This window comes from Macrobrachium nipponense, chromosome 14, assembly GCF_015104395.2.
Source record: "Macrobrachium nipponense isolate FS-2020 chromosome 14, ASM1510439v2, whole genome shotgun sequence".
Classification (NCBI taxonomy): domain Eukaryota; kingdom Metazoa; phylum Arthropoda; class Malacostraca; order Decapoda; family Palaemonidae; genus Macrobrachium; species Macrobrachium nipponense.
In genome coordinates, this window is record NC_087207.1 from 78,107,158 (window position 1) to 78,133,647 (window position 26,490).

Here is a 26,490-nt window from a genome sequence, read left to right on the forward strand (position 1 = left end):
AACAGCATTAAAATGCATCGTTGTAACATTTCAATTCAGTAGATTATTTTCGGCATTTGATTCAGTCCAAGGGAGAATGCTCTCCATCAGAAAAGATCAGGTTTGGTGTGATGTCCAAAGAGATTTCTCATTTCACAATCTTATTTACGAGAAAAATACAGGAAAGAAGTCATTTATTCAGAACAAACATTATTTTATAAACTGCAGATACTTTTATTAAAATTTCATGCTGATTTTCAAAAGACAAGTGTTCATATACATTGATCATTCCAAGACCATTTTCAAAGGACGAGTGTTCATTTGTAAAATAAATATTATGAGTTCACATTGATTTACCGTTTGAATTAAGTCTACATTAACCAAACAAAAATAAAGTCTAATGGCTTTCAGATTTCACAACTACACCGCTTTCAGATAAGTTACTAGTAGGATAGGTTTGGGGTCGGCATAGGTCAGGTCATATCAAAATCAATTAGAAAACAGGAACACACAAAATTGTCCTGAAATAAAAAGAAAAAAAAACTGTAACGTTTTAGCATTGAATCGATAAAACTCAAGTCAAACTACTATCAACAAAAGGAAAATAAAAAATATATAATATAATGTATTCGAAGGCGAGTATTTCCCCCGTTAACAAACAGAAGACGAACAGAAACTTGACACTAATCGACTTTATGCATGTTCATTTAACCCTTGTTTTTTTTTTTTTTCATTTTTTTAATGCTTGACAGAACTAATACAGCATTAGCGATGCAGCAAAGGTGAAGAGACAACCCGGAATGCACAGCAACCACGCCTTTAAGGCACAGCGCCGGCAACGCCCTAGTTATTATTATTCTCCTCTTCGTTTTATTATTTGGGTTTAGTCAGCAGCTTGTGAAGCCGCGGCGACGATGATACGCTGACATGCACCACTCGGCCGGAATGACGTTGTTGTAATGAATTATGCTGTTAATGAGCTAGAAATTAATTCCAGCAGTAGTATAAATGTATATAAGTGCATATATATAAACATGTATACATACATACATACATTATATATATATATATATATATATATATATATATATGTATATATGTATGTGTATATATATATATATATATATATATATATATATATATATATATATATATATATATATATATACACAGTTCAAATAGTGTTTTATGGTCCTTTTATCTATATATATACACACCTATATAGTCTATGTATGTGTGTATGTATATATGTTATATATATATATATATATATATATATATATATATATATATATATATATATATATATATATATATATATAATATATATATATGAATAATTATCACATCGAACCGTGATCCATTTATATATCAATTCAAGCTACAAATGTCCTTTAATATCTAAATTCACTTTACCTCATGGGAATTTTTTAATTGATAATTAATTTCGTCCCCCCATGGGATCGAAACCAACCACCGTCCAAGTGGACGGGGACGAAATCAGGACAGTCAGTGACGCTATCCAATCAGCCAACAGATTGGCTGATTGGATAGCGTCACTGACTGTCCTGATTTCGTCCCCGTCCACTTGGACGGTGGTTCGATCCCATGGGGGACGAAATTATTATCAATTAAAAAATTCCCCTTCGGTACATATATGAAAATATATCATTTGGGAGGTAAAGTGAATTTAGATATTAAAGGACATTTGTAGCTTGAATTGATATATATATATATATATATATATATATATATATATATATAGAGAGAGAGAGAGAGAGAGAGAGAGAGAGAGAGAGAGAGAGAGAGAGAGATTGTACCATACTTCCGGGTTGCGGTGAATATCTTGGGGTGAAATTATAGCCGCTTGCCCTTTGTCACCAAAATTATGCCCTTAAACACACAGTGCAGTTAATTCTAGCAGTTCTGCTGTTTTCCTCTGATGTTAATCACCTGTAGGCAGTACTTAAAGGTTCTTTGCAGAGTCCCTTTGGCCCCTGGTTGCAACCCCTTTCGTTCCTTTTACTGTACCTTCATTCATATTTTTTTTCTAATTGACTTGCTACCCTCTTCTAACAATCATTTCGTAGTGCAACTGCTCTGAGGTTTTCCTCCTGTTACGCCTTTGTATCCATTTACTCTCAATTTTCCTTTCAGCGCTGAATGACCTCATAGGTCCCAGCGCTTTGCTTTCTGACTAAATTGAATATTCTATTCTATTCTATTCTCACAATTTGCTACAGTTTTTGTTTCAACTTCGATAGGATTATGAAATGTTTCATTGTCAGCGATTCATTGCGAGTTCAGAATTTCTTACTAGGTGCAAATGATTTCCCTTTTTCAGTAGACCGACTTGATGACTCACTTCGTTGATTTCAGAGTTTGATTAGGTTTCGTTTTCATGTTATTTTGTTTGTATTTTTGTATTTGTACGTTCCTTTTTCTGTGTTGGGTTGTTTTCGTGATTTGTTCCTTGGTTAATAATAATAATAATAATAATAATAATAATAATAATAATAATAATGATAGAAGGAAAACCAAGCTAAGCATGGCATGGATAGACTATAAGAAAGCCTTCGACATGATACCACACACATGGCTAATAGAATGCCTGAAAATATATGGGGCAGAGCAAAACAACATCAGCTTCCTCAAAAATACAATGCGCAACTGGAATACAATACTTACAAGCTCTGGAATAAGACTAGCAGAGGTTAATATCAGGAGAGGGATCTTCCAGGGAGACTCACTGTCCCCACTACTCTTCGTAGTAGCCATGATTCCTATGACAAAAGTACTACAGAAGATGGATGCCGGGTACCAGCTCAAGAAAAGAGGCAGCAGAATTAACCATCTGATGTTCATGGACGACATCAAACTGTATGGTAAGAGCATCAAGGAAATAGATACCCTAATCCAGACTGTAAAGATTGTATCTGGGGACATCAGGATGGAGTTTGGAATAGAAAAATGCGCCTTAGTCATCATACAAAAGGGCAAAGTAACAAGAACTGAAGGGATAAAGCTACCAGATGGGAGCAACATCAAACACATAGATGAGACTGGATACAAATACCTGGGAATAATGGAAGGAGGGGATATAAAACACCAAGAGATGAAGGACACGATCAGGAAAGAATATATGCAGAGACTCAAGGCGATACTCAAGTCAAAACTCAACGCCGGAAATATGATAAAAGCCATAAACACATGGGCAGTGCCAGTAATCAGATACAGCGCCGGAATAGTGGAATGGACGAAGGCAGAACTCCGCAGCATAGATCAGAAAACCAGGAAACATATGACAATACACAAAGCACTACACCCAAGAGCAAATACGGACAGACTATACATAACACGAAAGGAAGGAGGGAGAGGACTACTAAGTATAGAGGACTGCGTCAGCACCGAGAACAGAGCCACTGGGGCAATATCTGAAAACCAGTGAAGACGAGTGGCTAAAGAGTGCATGGAGAAGGACTGATAAAAGTAGACGAAGACCCAGAAATATACAGAGACAGGAGAATGACAAAGAACAGAGGACTGGCACAACAAACCAATGCTCGGACAATACATGAGACAGACTAAAGAACTAGCCAGCGATGACACATGGCAATGGCTACAGAGGGGAGAGCTAAAGAAGGAAACTGAAGGAATGATAACAGCGGCACAAGATCAGGCCCTAAGAACCAGATATGTTCAAAGAACGATAGACGGAAATAACATCTCTCCCATATGTAGGAAGTGCAATACGAAAAATGAAACCATAAACCACATAGCAAGCGAATGTTCGGCACTTGCACAGAACCAGTACAAAAAGAGGCATGATTCAGTGGCAAAAGTCCTCCACTGGAGCCTGTGCAAGAAACATCAGCTACCTTGCAGAAAACGATCAGGCAAAGATCCTCTGGGACTATGGTATCAGAACAGATAGGGTGTATCGTGCAAATAGACCAGACGTGACGTTGATTGACAAAATCAAGAAGAAAGTATCACTCATGATGTCGCAATACCATGGGACACCAGAGTTGAAGAGAAAGAAAGATGGGAAAAAAAAAAATGGATAAGTATCAAGATATGAAAATAGAAATAAGAAGGATATGGGATATGCCAGTGGAAATTGTACCCATAATCATAGGAACACTAGGCACGATCCCAAGATCCCTGAAAAGGAATCTAGAAAAACTAGAGGCTGAAGTAGCTCCAGGACTCATGCAGAAGAGTGTGATCCTAGAAACGGCGCACATAGTAAGAAAAGTGATGGATCCTAAGGAGACAGGATGCAACCCGGAACCCCACACTATAAATACCACCCAGTCGAATTGGAGGACTGTGATAGAGCAAAAAAAAAAAAAAAAAAATACTAATAATAATGATAATAATAATAATTATTATTACATTATTATTTTAGGGAGACAGGGATATTCAGTGTTATTTAGGGAGTCCATAGTGGGTGAAGTCCGGTTGGGGGATGGCCGGGGGGTGGGGAGGTTAGCAGGTCAGGGCAGGGCGCCCTTGCCTAGGTTAGGAAGATAAGATTTGGTTAGTTCAGGGCACAACAATCTAGGAAGATTTAGGATTTTCACAACTACTCCTTCCTACCTACTCTGCATCTGCTCCTTATTATTATTATTATTATTATTATTATTATTATTATTATTATTATTATTATTATTAGTAATTGCACAGGTTTAAAACGTCGTTTTTCCGACGTTTATTTATTTGTGGTAAGACTCTTTTCCATCTCTTTGTAAAAAAAAAAAAAAAAAAAAATTGTAGCCTCTTATTTTTCAACGGAGGATGGGAGAGGCAGGTGGTCACATTTTATTAATGGGAAATATTTAATATTGAGGGTTTTTCTTCGTTGATGTTGTCGTTTTGGTACACATTTTAAAGAGGGGAGGGACTCATATTACACATATTTATAGATTTGTATGTATTTACATACAGTGTTCGTATGTGTATATAAATAATCATGCATATATATGTAATTTTAATGTACATATAAATTATATACATGTGATATATATATATCTATATATATATATATATATATATATATATATATATATATATATATATAAAGGTTAATATTTAACAATATAAATAATTGTATATTTATTTTAGGGAGTGGAAGTCAGAGAACCGGGTTGATATCTTCATTAAAAACATTTAAGAAACGTCTTGTCCTCCCTAGATGTCTAGTAAATTAGATGCTTTAAGAAGTATGCTTTGTGAGATGTCTCTTTGTTTTAGGCGAAAAACATCTAATTTGACTGATTTTCAAAAATCGCTGTAAGGTCGTTGGAGCACTATTATAACGACTATTTGCGATTTTTCCTAATAGATCCTTATCATATGTTTTTGTTAAACAAGTGGAGTATCTATATGGAAGCCAATATATTATTGGATGTATATATTTATGCAATATAAAAACATCGTATCGTGCTTCTAAGTGATCAGTAGGATCCACAGTAATACTCTTGTTTATCAAACGAAATATATTTGTAGAAATATTTACAGTGGTTATATTTATAGAAATATTTACAATGGTGTATATATATATATATATATATATATATATATATATATATATATATATATATATATATATGTGTGTGTGTGTGTGTGTGTGTGTGTGTGTGTGTGTATGTATGTATGTATGTATATATACGTATATATACACATTATGTATAATTACTTTTATTACTTTAGGGTGTTTATTTTCATCTCCGGTTAACTCAGTCTAAATCTTCATAAAAAAAATTTATTCTTACAACTGATGCTTTGATTATTCTATGTTAAAATCTTAATTTCCTCGTGTTTCTATTAGTATCTCGATTCCCTTGTGTTTCTGTTACAATTTCTGTTATAATAATCTTAATAATTATCTTGTGTTTCTGTTAGTATCTCGATTCGCTTTTGTTTCTGTTACAATTTCTTTTATAATCTTAATCATTCCCTCGTGTTTTTTGTTAGTGTCTCGATTCGCTTTTGTTTCTGTTACAATTTCTTTTATGATCTTAATAATTCCCTCGTGGTGTTTCTGTTAGTATCTCGATTCGCTTTTGTTTCTGTTGCAATTTCTGTTATGATAATCTTAATAATTCCCTCGTGTTTATGTTAGTATCTCGATTCCCTTTTGTTTCTGTAACAATTTCAGTCATAATCTTAACCCATATTCCCTCTGTTTTCTTTTCTGTAGAATTCTCGAATTCGCTTTTGTTTCTGTTACAATCTCAGTCATAATCTTAATATTTCCCTCGTGTTTCTGTTAGAATCTCAATTCGCTTTTGTTTCTGTTACAATCTCAGTCATAATTTTAATCATTCTCTTTTGTCTGTTTACAATCGTTATACCCTTTTGTTTTAGTCCACCAAGAAGAGCATTAGTAACCATATTCCCTTTTCAATTTCAGACCTGAGCGCGATTGAGCCAGGCGACCGAGCAGGGGAACAGCGTGACGTCATCCTGGGCACAACCAGTGACAGACAGACAGACAGACAGACAGAAAGTCGACGGTCGATCGAATGATGATGATGACGGGTCGTCAAGAGCGAAGCCGAAATTCGGAATAAATGACCCCCTGTTCTGCCGTAGTAGTGAGTAGCGCCGCGAAGAGCCCCTCCCAGGACCCGCTTGGATGCGCGGGGTGGTCCGCTTCAGCAACCGGGACGACGACCGCGCCTATGGTGACGGCGAAGGAACCACCATCACCTCCTCCTCCTCCTCCTCCTACAGAAAGTCGTCCGGCAGGATGCGTTCCGACTGGGGCATCTACGACGAGCCCGGACATCTGACAGGAGGCATCTACAGCGTGAGCGACGTGGCCGGAGTGTCCGTCTACCCCGACGATGTGGCGGACGACGACGACGTGGTCGTAGGGGGCGTCGTCGCTGGTGGGGGCGGAGGAGTTGGGGGTGGGAGCGGAGGGGGAGGTGGGGGCGCGACCGTCATCACCAGGCGGCGGCGGCGGCGGAGGGGAAGAGACCGTGTATGGCTTCAATTCGCGGTCTTCGACTTCTTCTCGGCTGCCGTCGTCAGCTGGTCAGCAGTGGTCCAGCACCCACAGTCTCGCTCCAACCTCGTCTCTGACCAGGTCCTCGCACTCTTCCTCGGCAGGGGATCACCGCACTCCCATAGGAGAGAGTCAGAGACGGGTGCATTCCAACACCTACACCAGAGACTCCTCCTCTTCTAAGCATCACGACCTCTCGCGAGATCACTCCTCTACCAGGGTAGTAGGACCCCCGGAGCCCATCTACAGATCTGTGGAGAAGCGGGGAGGCTCCGCGGAGAGGACGTCCACCGGCAGGTTACCTCCCTCCAGAAGCTATAGCAGTAGTCGGGGGGGCGGTGGCGGCGAATACGCCACCTCTAATTCCGGCTACAGGAGCCTGAGAGGGTATCCTTCGACGGCTGAAGACTACGAGCGCGACAGGGAACCCAGGACCTACTCCCATTCAGCTGCCACCCATTCAGCTGCCAGCAACGGATACAGCAGACCTATAGACCACATCCCCAGAGCGCAGGGGAGTCTCAAACGCAGTGGAAGCAAAGACTACCTCTCCAGCAGTGAGGTTTACAGCAGCCGGAGGCCTCACCACACGGACACCTACGGCACGGGCACCAGGAGTTCGACGACAGTGACCAAGGGCATCCTCACCAATTCCAGCAAGTACGGAGGTAGTGGTAGTCGCAGCAGTTTAGCCAACTCCCACTACGACAGCGGCAGTCGCAATAACTTGGACAGTTACAGTGGTTACAGCAGCAGCGACGTCAAACACCATCTGTCCGTTCCAAACAACCTCGACAAGCGGGGCAGCATCTCCGAATTGCCCAGGAGCTCGTTAATCACCACATCGAACAAGGGCAGCCAGACCGAACTCTCCATCGCGGACGACCTGTTGCCGTCGGAGGGAAGGAGCGGAACCAAGGTCAGCCTCCAGTTACCCGAAGGCACAAGCAGCCTCAGTAGCAGACGAAGTAGCAGTAGCAACCAGCAAGTGACGTTTAGCTCTGAAGACGCCAAGGACAAGAAGTATGATTCTATAAGTCGCAGAGGGAAAGGCAGCCTAGAGAGCAGGAAGAACAAGAGCACCAGGGACGAGCAGAACCAGACGGACGAGGAGATGAGCCAGTGGGGAGGCAGGAACGGCGGTGGCGGTGGCCAGGGCCACTGGCACGGAAACGAACACCACCAGTACCATAACGATTCGACAGGGTACAGGGATTCCAGTCCGCAGGGGCACGGCCACCAAGCGCCGCCCTTGCCGCGCCCGCCCATACCCCCTCAGCATTATCCGGATCACGATGGGCAGTCGCACGGTAATCACGCCCACCACAACCACTCTTATCACAATCACCATTCACATCATTCACATCACACCCATCACTCCAGGCAGTCTTCGGGAAGCAGACAGGCGCTCGTGCACGCGGAGTCCATGGAGAGTGAGTAGCACTGCTTGACTTTTTTGTGACTATCCTGTTGTTTGAAAGTAGGTTGTCGATTCATGACTGATTATCTCTTTACTATTCATCATTCAAGTTGGATAACCACGTGTCGTGTCCACAAAGGGCACTGGAGAAAGATTATTGCACATTTCAAGCGGGATAGTCATCATCGTGTATTTCATTGTCTTCTTCAGTAGTTAGTCTGACCATTTCGTAATTAATAGAGTAGTCATCATTGACCTTCTTTCTCTCTGACGTATTTCTTTCTGTCAACATATTCGTTGTTATATGTATTATTGTTTTCCATATGCACAGTACTGACTTTTATCTGTTCTTGTGATTATGAACCACTAGTCAGGAATGGCCATATCATCTTGGTAGAATCTTATTGTGTTTGTGATGAATAACCACAATATTTTATCGTCACCGAATAATAGTCAATAATGACTGTTCTGTTCGGCTTGAATTTGCTTGTGATAAAGATTCGTATTCTTTATTTAAACCGAAATTGCTGCAATTAACCACCTAACTGCATTTCAGCTAAAAAAAAAATATAAAAAAAAGCAGTATTTCTTATTTTGTAGTTCAGTTTCAAAATCTAACTTAGTAGCAGCCTATATATTTCATATAATTCACCACAAGGCCTTTATCCAAAGCTTAGTTTCTATTAATTCTATCATTTTGTTATATTTGCAAACATTTCTGGCTTTGTATTTTTTTATGGAGAATAGCATACTAACAATTTCAAGGTATAAATGTTTAAAAAAAATAATTTTTAGACTGCAAACAAAAGCATTGGCCTTTGACAGGACAGAATGGCCACTTTAAAAATATTCATAAAAGATTAATAAATATTATGTTCATAAAGATCATATTTCGTAACTGACTAGTTCGTCGTGGTATTCTTCCGTTCCTTTATGAGACTTTTAAACAGGACTTACGAGAAAGCCCCTAATTTGCATATGATCAAAGTTACGTGGCTTTTTTTTCCATTAGAAATAAAGAGAATGAAATTGGTATGGTGTAATTACTTGGAAGTTATCAGCTATCTCGCTTGAGAGTTAACCTAGTAACTCCGTTTAACGAAAGTTTCTATTTATGTCCCAGAAACTGATATATTTACATCGACTTTGCCATTTTCTTTTTAATCTGACAGTGAATGTCTTGGCGATTCTATTTGTTGTTGTGTTAGGTAAATTATCATTATTATTTGAATATAATATACACATACACGCAAGCACACACACACACACACCGCACACACACACACACATATATATATATAAATATATACATATATATAATATAGGATATGTATATATATATATATATTATATATATATATAAGTATATGATATATATATAAATATATATATATATATATATATATATATATATATATGTATAATATGCTATATATATACATTATTACATATATATATGTATATGTATATCTTATAGAATAGATGATTGATGTATCATCGCTGATTGCGTATATTTTCACGGGAAGATATTTTCGTCTAATAATTTGAACGATATATTATAATAGGAGATACTTCATATATATATATATATATATATATATATATATATATTATATATATATATATATATATATATATATATCAGTGGATGGTTTTGTACAGGAAAATCTATGAGCAATATTCTCTAAGCGGGAAAAATGATCATCCGTTTACGTTAAACTTTTAAAGACTCTTTACCCGAAAAGTGTTTCCGAGAGAGGTAGACCGTGCCCACCCCCCCTCCCCCCTTGGGGGCGGGACCGTCCATTAAGATCTGTTTCAGAAAACAGCGTCTCAGGTTCATGACCGAATCATTCGTGACCACAAACAAGTTAAGCCATTCTCGACCAAAGTCCTCAATGGTAACTTGACTAACCAAGTTGGATTGAAGGCGGACTTACTTAATTTAGGGTCGAGTCAACTTTAAACTTATCTTCGATTTTGCTGCCTAATGGCGGAGGAGACTCCGATTACCTGCCTTATTTTGCTTCTTTTCTTGAATTTCCTCTCTCTTCTTCTTCTTGTTACCTGTGAGATACGCCTGTTTTCCTCTCCGCCAGGAATTTTTGAGACAGAAAAGGAGGCGGAGGAAGGTTTTTTCGGTGTTTTGGTTCGGTGATCGGTAGCAATTGTAAACGTGTTATTGTATGAATGTGAACGTTTATATTATACGCAATTTTCGTTGAAGGAAAAATATACGTAAAAGTGTTGTTGATGTTTTGGTTTGATGGTCAGACATTAATGAAGGTTCATTTACCTTTTATTAATTTTTATATTATTTGTTTATTTTTTATTTATTTATTTATTTATTTATTTATTTATTTATTTATTTATTTAGTTTGACAAAACGTTTTGTAATTGGTCTGGCTATAGGAAGTCTGCGAATCCGAAAATGTTGGAAAATAGTCTCTTAACAGAGTAGTGAAATATCCTATATCTTTGTGATATTCAGCATAAGTAATAAAAGATTCTTAACTTCTTTGCAGTTTATTAACATCTATATAAAAGGAATTCATAGTAATGATGAACAGGACTATTTCATCAGCTTAAGTTAAAAATGTAACATGATCCTGGATTTGAGATAAAACACAATTGGATTTGCTTAGCAATATACAGTGATATCCTGCGTTTGATTTATTCAGTCATCGCTCAGAAATGATGAAGTGGTAGTTCTTCGGTAATTAGTCTGCCCGGTGAAAGGTTTCTTGTAATGAATTAATCAGCCTTTGTATGACATTTTGAGAAGTATATAAATACGTCTCTATAGCAACGTCTTCCCAAAGTTGTTTTGACATTTGACCACATATGACAATGCACGATGATGATTCAGTTCTTAATTTAGCTTTATGCCACCACTGGTTCTTGTTCTTGAAGCAACCGCTGGCTGGCAAACGTAAAGGTTCGGAACATATTGCACGCTAGTAATGCTCTTGCATGTACTTTGCAACAGGAAAACTCCTGCGCAACCTTCTCTTGACCACCTACGAGATGCAAATCTAATTTGCACTGATTGGGGGATGCCCTTTGGGAGCAAGGTGCTTCTAACGGGCTCCTGCCTGACGCCCCTTCGAGAGGCGGAGCGAATTCATGAATATTCAGGCGTGTTCGATTCTTCCCCCCGATGTGAGTGGCTTCGACTTGGTTAACTGAAGATGTTGACGCAGTCGAGAAGCAAAGAATAAGACTTGCACGTGTCCTCCCGCCCCCCCCCCCTTTGCCCCTTTGCCTATCTTCTTGTTTTCTGTAGCCATGCTCTGGAAATCCATCCCTTCTTCCTTGTTTGCCATAGTCTTTACACTTTTTCTCTTCACTCTTTTCGTTTTTCCTTAAGTTCCGTTCATTCGAGACACGTTAGATTTTCCGGAACTTCAGTCTTTTGGATAAGTGATTGATCGATTAATTCACTGTTTCTCGACCATTTTTGGCCCCTGCACCCTTTCGCCATATGTCAGAATGTCATTCTCTCTCTCTCTCTCTCTCGGTCCCTTCCAAAATTGTCTGCCTCAAAAGGTGCATTCCAGATAATATGGAACAAACTACCAACACAAACACACAAGCTAGCGGAGAGAAAGCCCTGCGTGACCTCTCAGTAGTAAGGACCAACGCACACTGCGTCTTGTGTGGTCCTAGACCCCGTTTGAGCCCGCCAATCTGTGGTCACTGTTCCCCCCTAAAACTCTGAAACTTCCCCCTTAGGGGGAACTTCCCCCTGCTTGAGAACTATTGGATTTGTTTCATTGAACGTGATGCCTTTCGGGGAGAGGCTTTTAATGTCTTTTTCTTTTCTTTTTTCTTTCTTTTTCTTAATTGGTAGTAACTATTATTATTATTATTGGTGTTTAAGTCATCAGTCTCATCTACGTTAGGAAACCTACTATGCAAGGAATGTTCTTCAGAATTTCTATCTTTTTAGTCCGTATATTTTTTCAACTTTCCTTGTCTTGTATTACAAGTTAAAGGATTTGTGTGATATATCATATAGCATAGGCTATTTTTCTCAGTGTTGTAGGATGTGGAAATAGAGCGGGATTTCCGTTTTTTAGGACATATATAGATTTTTTAAAGCTTCCCACTGTCTTATATCAGAAGTCAAGAATTTCTGTAATATATCATACAGTAGAGGCCTTTTTTTCCAATTTTTTGTAGACTGGGAAATACACGCGTGGGTAAGAAGGAGAATTTCTAATTTTCTTGTATTACAAGTTAAGAATTTTCTTGTATTTCAAGTCAAGAATATTCCTGTATTACAGTTAAGAATTCACGTGATAGTACAGGCTATTTTTAAACTGTGATATATCATCTAGTACAGGCTATTTTTTCCCTGTGATATATCATCTAGTACAGACTATTTTTTTCCCAGTGATGTATCATCTAGTACAGGCTATTTTTCTCTGATATATATAGTAGCTTTACATATATATATATATATATATATATATATATATATATATATATATATATATATATATATATATATATATATACTATATATATATCTTAGTATTGGATATTTTATAGTACAAGCTATTTTTTTCTGTGATATATCATCTAGTACAGACTATTTTTTCTCTAATATATCATATAGTGCAGGCTATTTTTTCTCTGTGATATATCATCTAGTACAGGCTATTTTATCCCTTGGAATATACATAATACAGGCTATTTTTTCCTTGTGTCATAGGCTATATAGTGGAGGCCATTTCTTCCTTTGATATAGATATAGTACATGCTATTTTTCCTTTGATGTATATATAGTACCAGGCTATTTTTTCATTTGATATATATATATATATATATATATATATATATATATATATATATATATATATATATATATATATATATGTGTGTGTGTGTGTGTGTGTGTGTATGTGTGTGTGTGTGTTAAATAGAATATAAATAGTAAAAAAACAGGCGATTTTTTATTTTTTTTCCCTATAATTGTAGGCTGTAGAAAATGCAGGTGTGGAAATAGAGCAACGATGCGGCGAGTGCCTCAGCATAGTGGTCAAAGGCCTGGACGCATTTCTCACCTTGACACGAGTTCGGGGGTCGGCGGAAGGGATTGGAAATTGTTTGCCTGCTCTTGTAGGGATTTTAATCTTTTTTTTTCTTTTATTTTCAAAGAAATCGGCGAAATCTGAGCTGGAAATATAGCAACCAGGCAAGTTGAGCGTTCTGTTATATTTCCAAATAGGTGGTGATTGTGGACATTAAATTATTATTATATATAATATAATAATAATAATAATAATAAAATAATAATAATAATAATAATAATCAATAATATATAGGATCGTAAATGAAATAACTAACACATACAGACATGCATATATACATACGCTCACACAAACCCGTATATATATATATATATATATATATATATATATATATATATAGATATATATATATATATATATAATATTATATAATATATATATATATATATTGTATATTACATATATATATATATATATATATATATATATATATATATACAGATTAGATAGATATATATATATATATATAAATATCTGATATTACATATATATATATATAATGTGTGTGTGTGTGTGCCTGTGTGTGTATATGTATGAATGCATGTTTATATGTCAGTATGCGATGTCTATTTCATTTGCATATCTCAGGCAGTTTATTATTATTATTCTTATTATCATTATTATTATTATTATTATTATTATTATATTATTATTATTATTATTACCTGACCTTGGAAAAATCACAATTTTTTCAAACTAATGAGAGCGAATAGTGTTTTTCTTTCCGTTATCGTAAAGCTTCGATCAGGTTTTTTTTCCACTCTTTTATGCCTGCCCTTAGTTAGGAGTCTCCGTCCCTCTGTATGTCTAATACATACATGCAAATAAATTGTTGGCCCCACACCATTTATATATATATATCTATATGTGTGTGTGTGGGTGTGTATTTATGTATATATATATATATATACATATATATATACATATATATATATATATATATATACATATACATATATATATATATATATATATATATATATATATATTATATATATATATATATATATACGCATTAAGTGACAAATGTCCTTTAATATCTAATTCTCTCTACCTCTGAATTGATACATTTTCATATATGTTAACCGAAGCGAATTCTAAAGGACATTTGTAGCTTAATGCATATATATGAATCACAGTGATGTGATCAGATTCATATGTATATATGTACCTATACGTATATATATGTATGTGTATATAAAGAAAGAGAGAGAGATAGAGAGAGAGAGAGGAGAGAGAGAGAGAGAGAGAGGGGGGGGGGGGGGGGGGCGGGGGGGCCTGTATTGTAGGTTCATCTCATTAGAACAAAGTTAAAGTCGGTGGCAGAACTAGCCAGTCGAGAATAAATACCGTACTGTATGTGAATAACATCAGTATTTCAGACAATGCCGGAATTCGCTAATGAATCATTATCGTAATTAGATTGCAAATGTTTTCAAATAAGTAAGCATCATTGTAGGTCCTTATTAAATGGCCGGGTATGGTCTTTCATTAAGCTAATAATCTCATCATGCTCTCTCTCTCTCTCTCTCTCTCTCTCTCTCTCTCTCTCTCTCTCTCTTTTCTTTCTTTTTTTTTAGGAGGGTGATTTTTTCAGATATAAATGTTACAGAAATATCTGTAGTTTACCTGTTTTGTTTTGATTATTCCATTTGCTCTCTCTCTCTCTCTCTCTCTCTCTCTCTCTCTCTCTCTCTCTCTCTCTCTCTCTCTCTCTCTCTGTGGAGACAATTATTTTTAGAGTAATTGGATCATGTTTTTTTTTCAGGAGGGTTAATTTTGTCAAATACGGATGTTACAGAATTATCTGCAGTTTACCTATTTTGGTTTGATGATGTTCGTTTGTCTCTTCCTTATCGATAATAAAATGTAGGATCTCTCTCCTACACGCACTTGAATATTACCCATAGATTCCGGCAACTCTATATATATTACAAATCTCTCTCTCTCTCTCTCTCTCTGCTCTCTCATTCTCATCGTTTTCTCTTCTCTCTCTCTCTCTCTCTCGTTAAATTATTGCATTGCATAAGCGACCCATCACTTCCGTGTCGGAGTCTCCCGTGAAACCCCGTCAAGTGAGATTTAAATACCTCCTCCCGTAGAATGACGGGAAAGGAGGTCGTAAGATCGAAGAACAGGCCGCTTTCCCTAACATTATCGCCCCTAATGGAGTGTACTCACGTCGAGACGGCCTCGTAAAGTTGATCTATGGGTATCATAAAGAGCTATTTTCTCCCTTGTGGAAGATTTGCCCCGATTTTAGTCGACAGCTTTCTGGGATGTGTACTGTAACTAATATATATACCATAATTATATATATAATATTATTATATTATATTATTATATATATTATTTATATATATATAATGTATGTAATATAATATATATATAGAGAGAGAGAGAGAGAGAGAGAGAGAGAGAGAGAGAAGAGGGTGGGTGTGTGGTTGGGTTGGTGTGGATCCAGCAGGCTAAATACTTTCAGTTCTTAGTAAGCTTGCATGGATAAAGTCGCTAACCACTCAGCCTTTTTCATTACTTGATTTTTATTATGATGACTTAAGCTGGGACTCATTCGCAAAGGGGTCGACTAGTGGGCTGCCGGACGGGATTGAATCACACGGCTTTTGCAGATGCAATACTACTCCACAGCTGAGTGTACGAAATCTGTTTGTCATTTCACAAGCCTGGAAGGCCGGAGTTTTAAAAAAAAACTTGTAATTGACGGTAATTTCTTGCTTACTTTTCCGCAGTCATAGATAAAATCCCCGAAGGAAAGGGAAACCATGGAAAGAGAGTTCTGCAAGGCCTTCCGACTTCTTGTCCTTTACTTAGCAGACAAGAATTCGAAAGGCTTTGCAGGACTCCGTCGTTTCTCTTTTCTCCGTGGATTTTGTCTTTATTTAAATAAGAATATATGTAATTTATATATAGGTGTGTGTATTTAGTATATATATATAATATATATATATATATATATATATATATATTATCATATATGTATATATACGTATATATTGATCATATATATCATATGTATGTATATATAAACATATATATTTTGTTTTTATTATATGTATGTTTGTGAGTATGTTGTTAGTTTGTTTTTGTACGATTGCTAATTTTCTTTTAAAAAACGTCCATTTTAGGTAGTTCAATACACCATATCATATGAATAAGCAAATTCCTACTGACTTTGATTAAAAAAAAAGGTCAGGAAGGGTCATGCTTCCAAAAATGGATTCCTCAGAGGAAATCATACTTGTGGACCACGCATTCCCATGTGCAGAATGGACCAACGCTGCCACTTGGGTAAATATAAAAAATTCCCCCAAAAAATATACTCAAGAGGTTGAGGGGAATCCTATCCGAAAAGTCGATACGGAAGGAACACGATATTCCTACATTCCGGGGATGGGGGGTTGGGGGGGGTTAGTGTGGTTTATATTCTTTTCAGAGTCCCTTCTTGAGGCCCCTAGCTGGAACCCCCTTCATTCCTTTTATTGTAGCTCGGTTCATGTTCTCTTTCGTCTTCTCCTTACTTTCCACTCTTCGTAATTGATTCATAGCGCACCTGCGAGATTTTCCTCCTGTTACACCTCTCATACCTCTTTTCTGTCAGTTTCCGTTTCACCGCTGGATAACCTCACAGGTCCCCGCGCTTGACATTTTGGCTAAATTTTATATTCCGTCTATCTATATTCGTACGTTGCCCTCTCTGTCTCCTTTACATTCCGCGAAGGTGATGGCTTCCTTTCGTGTCTGCGTTCATGGAAAGAAGCGATGGAAGCGGCATCTCGATCCAATTATGGGCGACGCTGCCCAAAAAAAGTACACAAGAAAAAGTGACAAAACTGTGAGGTAGACGAGACTCAAGAAAGGAAAGAGTTTCTCCTGATAGTTATAAGGCTACTGATATGGATAAACCTTCTCCAGTGATTTACGTATACACACACACACACACACATATACACACACATATATACACCAATGCCTGCAGACGAGCATTCGTATGTTTGTACATATGTATGTATGATACATGATACATACCTGTATAACCATACTGATTCCCTTATGCCTACGTGTATGTATACTTTGCTCTCTCCACCGTTGCACAAAAAAAGACGTCACTGAGATCATGATTTCTCCTCTGTGCGCTGGTTCGATTCCACGAGAGGACGAAATTATGATCAACTAAGCAAATTCCCCCTCGGTTGACATATATGAAAATATCTTAATACCGAGGTAGAGCGAATTGGATATTAAAGGACAATTTGCTGCTTGATGCATATATATATACACACACACACACATATTATATATATAGTATATATATATATATATATATATATATATATATATATATAATATATGACTGGTGAAAACGTTCTGTTACAACAGAATTCCATCTAATAAAAGGAGCCCATAAAAACGGCAGAGTATAGAGAGAAAATACTATATTTCAGAGACGCTGTCTCTCTCTTCAGGTAGATGAATGAGAAAAGTTAACAGAAAAGGTGGTATTTATACCAAGAGATCCATCCGCAGATAAGCCAATTTAGGTCACTCCCACTGATAATCCTTCTTTAATCCTCTGAAGCGTTGGTTGAATGTAAACTTTATTATTGACATCTTAATCCCACGCGCCCTTTGAGATGTTCATTATCTGTCTGGTTAACCAAGGCCGATTTTATCGCCTGTACCGACAGTTGCTGCTGTAAATTATACGTGACAAATTCCAGTTTATTCTGGCTCCTTTATATATATATATATATATATATATATATATATATATATATATACATATATAAAAAATGTATATATGTTTGTGTGTATATGTTTTATTTCTTTGTATGTACATGAGCTAATACTTGCTGGTGGGAGAGTGACTGGTTTGGTTTAGAAATGTAGCAAAAGCAAAATTCTGTTATATGGAGAGAGAGAGAGAGAGAGAGAGAGAGAGAGAGAGAGAGAGAGAGAGAGAGAGAGAGAGAGAGAGATTATAGAATGTCTGTGTGCAATGTATGCTCATAGTGTGTGGAATACTATCGACAGAAGCAGTCAGTAATTTATAAGAAGTTTGTTGTAGTGATTAAACGTGATGGCAGTTACCAAAATGATAAAGGTCTTATAGCCAAGATCACCACTTTTAAGAGTGATGATAAGTTTCAAGTACCCCATCCACTATTTTCTATTTTGAATAAAGAGAGGAAAAAATAATTGGCGTTGAAATCATAAATATCCTTGATTAAGCGACTGTTAAGTTGTTTGGATACAAATACGCAAATAAAGTGGTCTTCATAAGAAACATAGATAAATAAATAGATTAGATTAGTTTGCAGCAAATATCCTGTGTCTAAACCGTACTCATATATTAATTTGCATCATATGAAAAATTAATAGTACATGTCATTCCAATTGATTAATTAATAGCGAGTAATTACTTATTTCCTGATGAAAATCATTATTGGCGTTAGACCGTCATTTAGGGCATTAGTCTGAATCTCGTGGATGGGAAAAGATAGGAGAACAATATCAAAATGCATAATTATTTACAATTTTTTTTTAAGTGACAGTGTACTATTTTGAATTTTTTGAGTGACTAATATGTATTTTGAAATTTTTTAAGTGACATTGTAATATTTTGAATGTTTTTCAAGTAATAGTGTAATATTTTGACATTTTTCAAGTGATAGTGTAATATTTTGACATTTTTTAAGTGAGTGCAATAATGTGAAAAATGTGTTCAGACATTTTATTTTAAATTTAAAATTTGTTATTAGAGAACAAATTGAGGGAGGACAAGGCTATGCATATTCTATTATTGTATTTTAAATATTATTTTGGTGCGCAAGGTAGAGCAATTTTTTCGCAATATTATAAATTGGAGGCTACAAAAATATGCACATCTCATTATGAGAGAGAGAGAGAGAGAGAGAGGAGAGAGAGAGAGAGAGAGAGAGATATCAAAATTATAATTCACGAAGGACTAAGCTCATCTCACAATTCATAACTTATAATTCCTCCTCATGAATCTTAGATCCATATGAGGCGTTCACAATATTAAGGGTGCCAAGAGCTCCAAGTCGCAATTTCTTCTAAAAATATCCTACTTTACCCATGGAAAAGCCTACTTGCATCTGTAGACTCCAAGGTGGTCGAAAATGACCATTATCTAACAAGGGTGGTGATATGCGTGTTTGAAAATGCCAATTTACAAACGCGTTTTCTCACGATTTTTTTTTTTTTCTTCAAATCAGCCCCTGGAGACCCTTAATATTGTGAAAATGTCCCCTTCATATAGTCAGAAAAGCACTTGACATTCATTTTTGAGTTTTGAAGATAAGAATAGATCAGCATTATTACACATATTCCTTAAAAAAAAAAAAAAAAAAAAAAAAAACTTAAACCTATTTCTCCAGTTGAGGAAAAACAGCCGGGCGAAGCGACTAAATTTTTCAGCAGCTGATCGGAAAGCAAAGGTTAAATATAACTCAACTATACTTCCAGATAGGAAGTTAACAGTGAAACAAAAACAGGAAAATTATCCAGATTTATTATTATATTTTTACATTTTAAAACCTCTTTTTGAAGAGAATCAACAAGTACAGATCTACGCATATCTTGTCTTGAAAAATTCACAAAAGAAATATAAAGTTTCCAGAATATCCTTGTTATTGTTGAAATTATTTATCCAGTCCCTTAATTTTCTCTCAAGTTATTCATTCGTTTGATTGTATTTGTCATCTTACACCCTGACCGCTCGCACTAGAATCCTACGTCTGTTGTGAATTTATAGGTATTAATTTTCATGATAAGGTTGACAGCCTAACATATAGTTGATGGATTTAGAAGATCGTGCCAAATGCGTGTGGCATTCATTCCTACTTACCTATTCACGAAATAGCTATACCCAAACTATGGAAAATCGGTGGGCCGTTGCGAATGCTTACCTCCTAACTACTACTACTCCTACTACTACAACTTATTCTCCGATAGTTAACAGACAAGAATGAAAAACAATACAGAAATAAAACATTCTTCTATCTGTATCGGGATAGTTTATGTAGTGCATTACTACCTAAGAACAATTCGCCTTGGATTCTAATAATCTATATGTATTTTTAACTTTTTTTATGAAATTTATTTATTGATTTTATTCCTCTACTAATAGCTGATCTCTTCTCTCTGTATTTCCCATTACCTTCTGTTACTTCTCTCTAATGAACGCCATAATATTCTTGGGAAGCTTGAATTTCAAGTCTGTGGCCCCTGCGGGAATAATAATAATAATAATAATAATAATAATAATAATAATAATAATAATAATAATAATAATAATTATAATAATAATAATAATACGTGTTTGTAATTGGAACTGGCCCATGAAAGAGTGCTTTTATATGGGTGTATGTGACTTAAACAAAATAGATTGTGTACATATTAGCGAGCACGTGCGCGCGCATTAGGTAAAAGCTTCAAGGATTGTTTTTTTATATGATGCGTTTTTGTGACTCAAACCAAATGACAGTATCCCGGTCATGAATGGCACTGGGAAACATTTCACAAATCTAATGGCGTTTTGGCCACTCAGAAAATCTGTACAGGCCGAGGTAATTGCTATATACGTGCCAGCGATTGCATATTGCGCAGCGGTGTGCAACACAGGCTCTTCAATTGTAACACTTTATGCAGTCATTGCATGCTTTGCAACAATTTATTCCCTAATTTAATCGGCAGCGATTATCAATATGAAATCGGAGTGAAAGGGATGTTCCCTCGTAAAAGACATAGGGGACTTTAGATATCTTATTTTCGTGTGTGGTGTGTGTGTGTGTGTGTGTGTGTGTGTGTGTTTTTGTTTGTGTGTGTGTGTTTGTGCATATGGGTGTGGAGAGAGAGGAGAGAGAGGACTGATTGCTTGGAGTCTCATTACATGTTGAATAACAAATGTTCTCTCTCTCTCTCTCTCTCTCTCTCTCTCTCTCTCTCTTCTCCTCTCTCTTTTTATGTATGTAATGTATATATATATATATATATATATATAATATATATATAATAATATATATATATATATATATATATATATATGCAATTGTAATAGCCACAATGCCCTCTTAACTTCTTGAATTCTTTGCTCATTTTTGGATACGCTTGTCATTACAAAGCCTGAATTAAATGAAGAAGAAATTATGCTGTGCGGTGTATATAAAATATATATATATATATTATCTATATATATATATAATATAACTATATATATCTATATTATCTATATATATATATATACTAATGTGTATATATATGGTGAAAATGATTGCTAAATTCTATAGGTGTGGGTTGTATTTAAGTTTGTTTGCATCCACTTGGTTATAAATACACTGTTAAACACTGTCGAAACACTGATATGTTTAGAACAAAGCATACGAAAGCAAAGAAGTGAAATAAAAGCTTCATTGACGAAAACAAAATGCAGTTTTGTTTGAGCAGTTGGTTTCATGTGAAAAAAAAAATAATATAATTAATCCAACAAGGTTAATGACATTAAACATAATCAAAGAGTCATGGAAGAGTTTTATTTTTGCTTGATTAATTTGTTTATTTGCTTCTTTGTTTCGGGCTTGTTTAGACACTTCCCTTTCAGGTCTTTGAGCTTAGGAAATTTGTCGGATTTAAAATAAATCCATGAAAAGAATGGGATGAATATGAAAGAGTGTATATCCCACAAATTTAAGCTCAAAAGAATATGAAGGATTTTTCATGCATTTATTTGTTTTTAATTAGGTGCATATTAGTTGTGCTTGTTAGAATAAAAATTCCTTTGATTCTTCAGCAGGAAAAGTATATGTTTTGCAAGAGAGGTTTGATCCTCTGTCGCTTATCTTTCAGCTTATGTTTCATCATGTATAAATGTTACTCTTGACAGAGTTGAATCAAAGGCTTTCCAACGAACGAAAGAATCTGGTATTAATTCCAACGGGATTCACTTAATATCCATGGGCGTGTTCGCCCAGTCTACTTGTTTTGCACGTTACTCTGGCCATCACTCTTATGTGTTTCTTAATCGTAAGGAACAAACTATAATCTCTCGGCCTCGTTTGCACGCCAGGACTCGCAGATACTGTCTCAAACTTCAGGGGTCCTCAAACACTTTAAATGGCACAAACTGATGTTATTTGCAGACTCTGTGTAAATGTATATGTATAAAAACTCAAGCATCTCGCAAACACTGCGTAATGGCACAAATGCAAGAGCCTTTCAGACACTGTATAAACGTCAGCATCTCTAAGGATTCACAAACACTTGTAAGCTCTGTGTAAATGCTGCAAATTCAAGAGACTTGTATTTGTAACTTTTAGGCATCCAGACGTCAAAAGCTCAAGGAACCAACAGACGTTATAGAAGTCAAAAGCTCAAGGAACCAGCAGACACTATAGAAGTTAAAAGCTCAAGGAAGTAACATAACTTGTAGAAGTTAAATGCTCAAGGAACCAACAGACACTGTAGAAGTTAAAAGCTCAAGGAACCAACAGACACTGTAGAAGTCAAAAGCTCAAGGAGCCAACAAACACTATAGAAGTCAAAAGCTCAAGGAACCAATAGACACTTTAGAAGTCAAAACCTCAAGGAACAACAGACACTGTAGAAGTCAAAAGATCAAGGAGCCAACAAACACTATAGAAGTCAAAAGCTCAAGGAACCAATAGACACTTTAGAAGTCAAAACCTCAAGGAACAACAGACACTGTAGAAGTCAAAAGCTCAAGGAGCCAACAAACACTATAGAAGTCAAAAGCTCAAGGAACCAATAGACACTTTAGAAGTCAAAACCTCAAGGAACAACAGACACTGTAGAAGTCAAAAGCTCAAGGAACCAACAGACACTGTAGAAGTCAAAAGCTCAAGGAACAACAGACACTGTAGAAGTCAAAAGCTCAAGGAACCAACAGACACTGTAGAAGTCAAAAGCTCAAGGAACCAACAGACACTGTAGAAGTCAAAAGCTCAAGGAACCAACAGACACTGTAGAAGTTAAAAGCTCAAGGAACCAACAGACACTGTAGAAGTCAAAAGCTCAAGGAACCAACAGACACTGTAGAAGTCAAAAGCTCAAGGAACCAACAGACACTGTAGAAGTCAAAAGCTCAAGGAACCAACAGACACTGTAGAAGTCAAAAGCTCAAGGAACTAACAGACATGTAGAAGTCAAAAGCTTAAGGAACCAACAGACCACTGGTAGAAGTAAAAAGCTCAAGGAACCAACAGCACTTAGAAGTCAAAAAAGCTCAGGAAACCAACAGACATGTAGAAGTTAAAAGCTCAAGGGAACCAAAAAGGACAATGAGAAGTCAAAAGGCTTAAGGGAAACCAACAGACCAACTGTAGAAGGCCTCAAAAAGTCAGGAACCAACAGACACTGTAGAAGTTAAAAGCTCAAGGAACCAACAGACACTGTAGAAGTCAAAAGCTTAAGGAACCAACAGACACTGTAGAAGTTAATATCAGAAGTTAAAATCTGAAGTAACCAACAGACACTGTAGAAGTTAAAAGCTCAAGGAACCAACAGACACTGTAGAAGTTAAAAGCTCAAAGAACCAACAGACACTGTAGAAGTTAAAAAGCTCAAGGAACAACAGACAATGTAGAAGTCAAAAGCTAAGGAAACCAACAGACACTGTAGAGTCAAAAAGCTCAAGGAAACCAAAGACACTGTAGGAAGTTAAAAAGCTCAAAGAAACCAACAGACCCTGTAGGAAGTCAAAAGCTCAAGGAACAAACCGACAATGTAGAAGCAAAAGTTCAAAGGAACCAACAGGACACTGTAGAAGTCCAAAAGCTCAAGGAAACAAACGACACTGTTAGGAAGTCAAAAGCTCAAGGAACCAAACAGACACTGTAGGAAGTCAAAAGCTAAGGAACCAAAGACAATGTAGGGAAGTCAAAAGCTCAAAGGAACCAACAGGACACTGTAGAAGTCAAAAAGCTCAAGGAACCAACAGACAAGTAAGAAGCAAAAAACTCAAAGAAAAGTTTGAGGACAATTTACGTGTGGGAAACTTGTCAAGACACACCAAAAGCCATGATGGTTGACAGAGTCTTCGTAAAACACACACACACATATATAAGATATATGTGGGACTATATATTTATGTATCTACGACTACCAGACGATGGGGACAGTTAGCCCTATAAAGCTTGTAATTTTTCCTGAATAAATATCTCCGCTAGATATCATTCAGTTTAAATGAGGTCCTGTAATTTTATTAATACACAGAACATGTTTGTAAGTGATCAAGTGTTATATATATATATATATATATATATATATATATATATATATATATATATATATATAATATTATACATACACACACACACACACACATACATCATCTATCAAACCGTGAACGTCCTCTGAACGATCCCTTTTCAGCAGACGAGAAAAATCAGTCAGAGCCTTTGGTTTGTCAAGCCAGACGTAAGAAGTTTGGTAACTTGCCCGTTTTGCGCGAAAGTTCTTTGCCTGATTATGACTCGACATGAAGAAGAAACGAGCTAAAGTTTTGATAGATTAAGGCCTAAACCGAAAAAAAAAAAAAATTCCTTAAGAAAAACTTTTATCTTGTGGACCGAATTGGTATCCGATTGAATGTATACGATCTGTTTGAGAAGCACAAGTAAACATATATATATATATATATATATATATAATAAAAATATATATATAATATATATATATATATATATATATATATATATATATATATAGTATGTATGTATAGATATTGATATATATATATATATATCATATATATATATATCTATATATATATATATATACAAGCCCTTTAACATTTTTAAATATTCACCTGATTTGTATTACTATTTTACCTGTACCTTCTGTATTATCTTGCAATACATTGCAAACTGAACGCGATTACTTACCGTTTACGAAGAGGTTATTCAATTAAGTGCACTATTTAATGAAAGCGTTTATCTACGTTATTAATGTTGGGAAACTAATTAACAAGTATTAGCCCATGTTGTTAATTAATGCTCTACTGCTCATTACCTTGGGGGAATTCGCTTTCTTGTTATTTTCTCTCTCTCTCTCTCTCTCTCTCTCTCTCTCTCTCTCTCTCTCTCTTGGAGAATGGTAAGTTAAGAGAGTTGGGGGATAAAGAAAGGATACGCGCACACACACACACACTATATATTTATATATCCATACACACACACACCACACACATATATATATATATATATATATTATATATATTATAGAGAGAGAGAGAGAGAGAGAGAGAGAGAGAGAGAGAGAGGATAGAGAGAGAGAGAGAGAGAGAAGGAGAGGAGAGAGAGAGAATATTCTCTTTATATAATGATGGCTGTATTTTCTGCTAAATTTATTACATATATATATATATATATATATATATATATATATATATATATATATATATATATATATATATATATATATATATATATATATATATATATATATATATATATATATGTGTGTGTGTGTGTGTGTGTGTGTGTGTGTGTGTGTGTGGTGTGTTTAGAGAGAGAGAGAGAATAATGTTTTTATATAATGATGGCTGCATTTCTGCTAAATTTATTATATATATATATATATATATATATATATATATATATATATATATGTGTGTGTGTGTGTGTGTGTGTGTGTGTGTGTGTGTGTGTGTGTGTTTGTGAATATATGTGTGTGTAATACTGAGTAACACCATATTTTAGAACTGGATGATGGGATTGCGTAAGAATGGTTGATGGCATAAAGTAATTCTGGTGTTTGAGGTGTGGTGCATAATAATGTGAACAATATAGTTAAGATAGAATAAGCCGATTAGCATCAAACAAGAAGTTTGGTTCATGAGATAAAAGAGAGAACAGTCATGGTTGATGTAAAATTTGTCTGGTTGATGTATTTAACTCTGCTTTGTTGGGTAAGAC

The 26,490-nt window shown here is 35.9% G+C and overlaps 1 protein-coding gene across 1 annotated transcript in view; it reads left to right on the plus strand.

Moving 5' to 3' along the window:
• LOC135226609 (hornerin-like) overlaps positions 1-26,490 on the plus strand; it is a 519,588-nt gene that overhangs the window by 279,643 nt on the left and 213,455 nt on the right. The window contains exons 4-5 of the mRNA XM_064266316.1: positions 6,398-6,878; positions 6,961-8,430. Of these exons, the coding sequence (XP_064122386.1) occupies positions 6,623-6,878; positions 6,961-8,430 (1,726 nt within the window). The 5' untranslated portion in view covers positions 6,398-6,622. The remainder of the gene's footprint in view (positions 1-6,397; positions 6,879-6,960; positions 8,431-26,490) is intronic.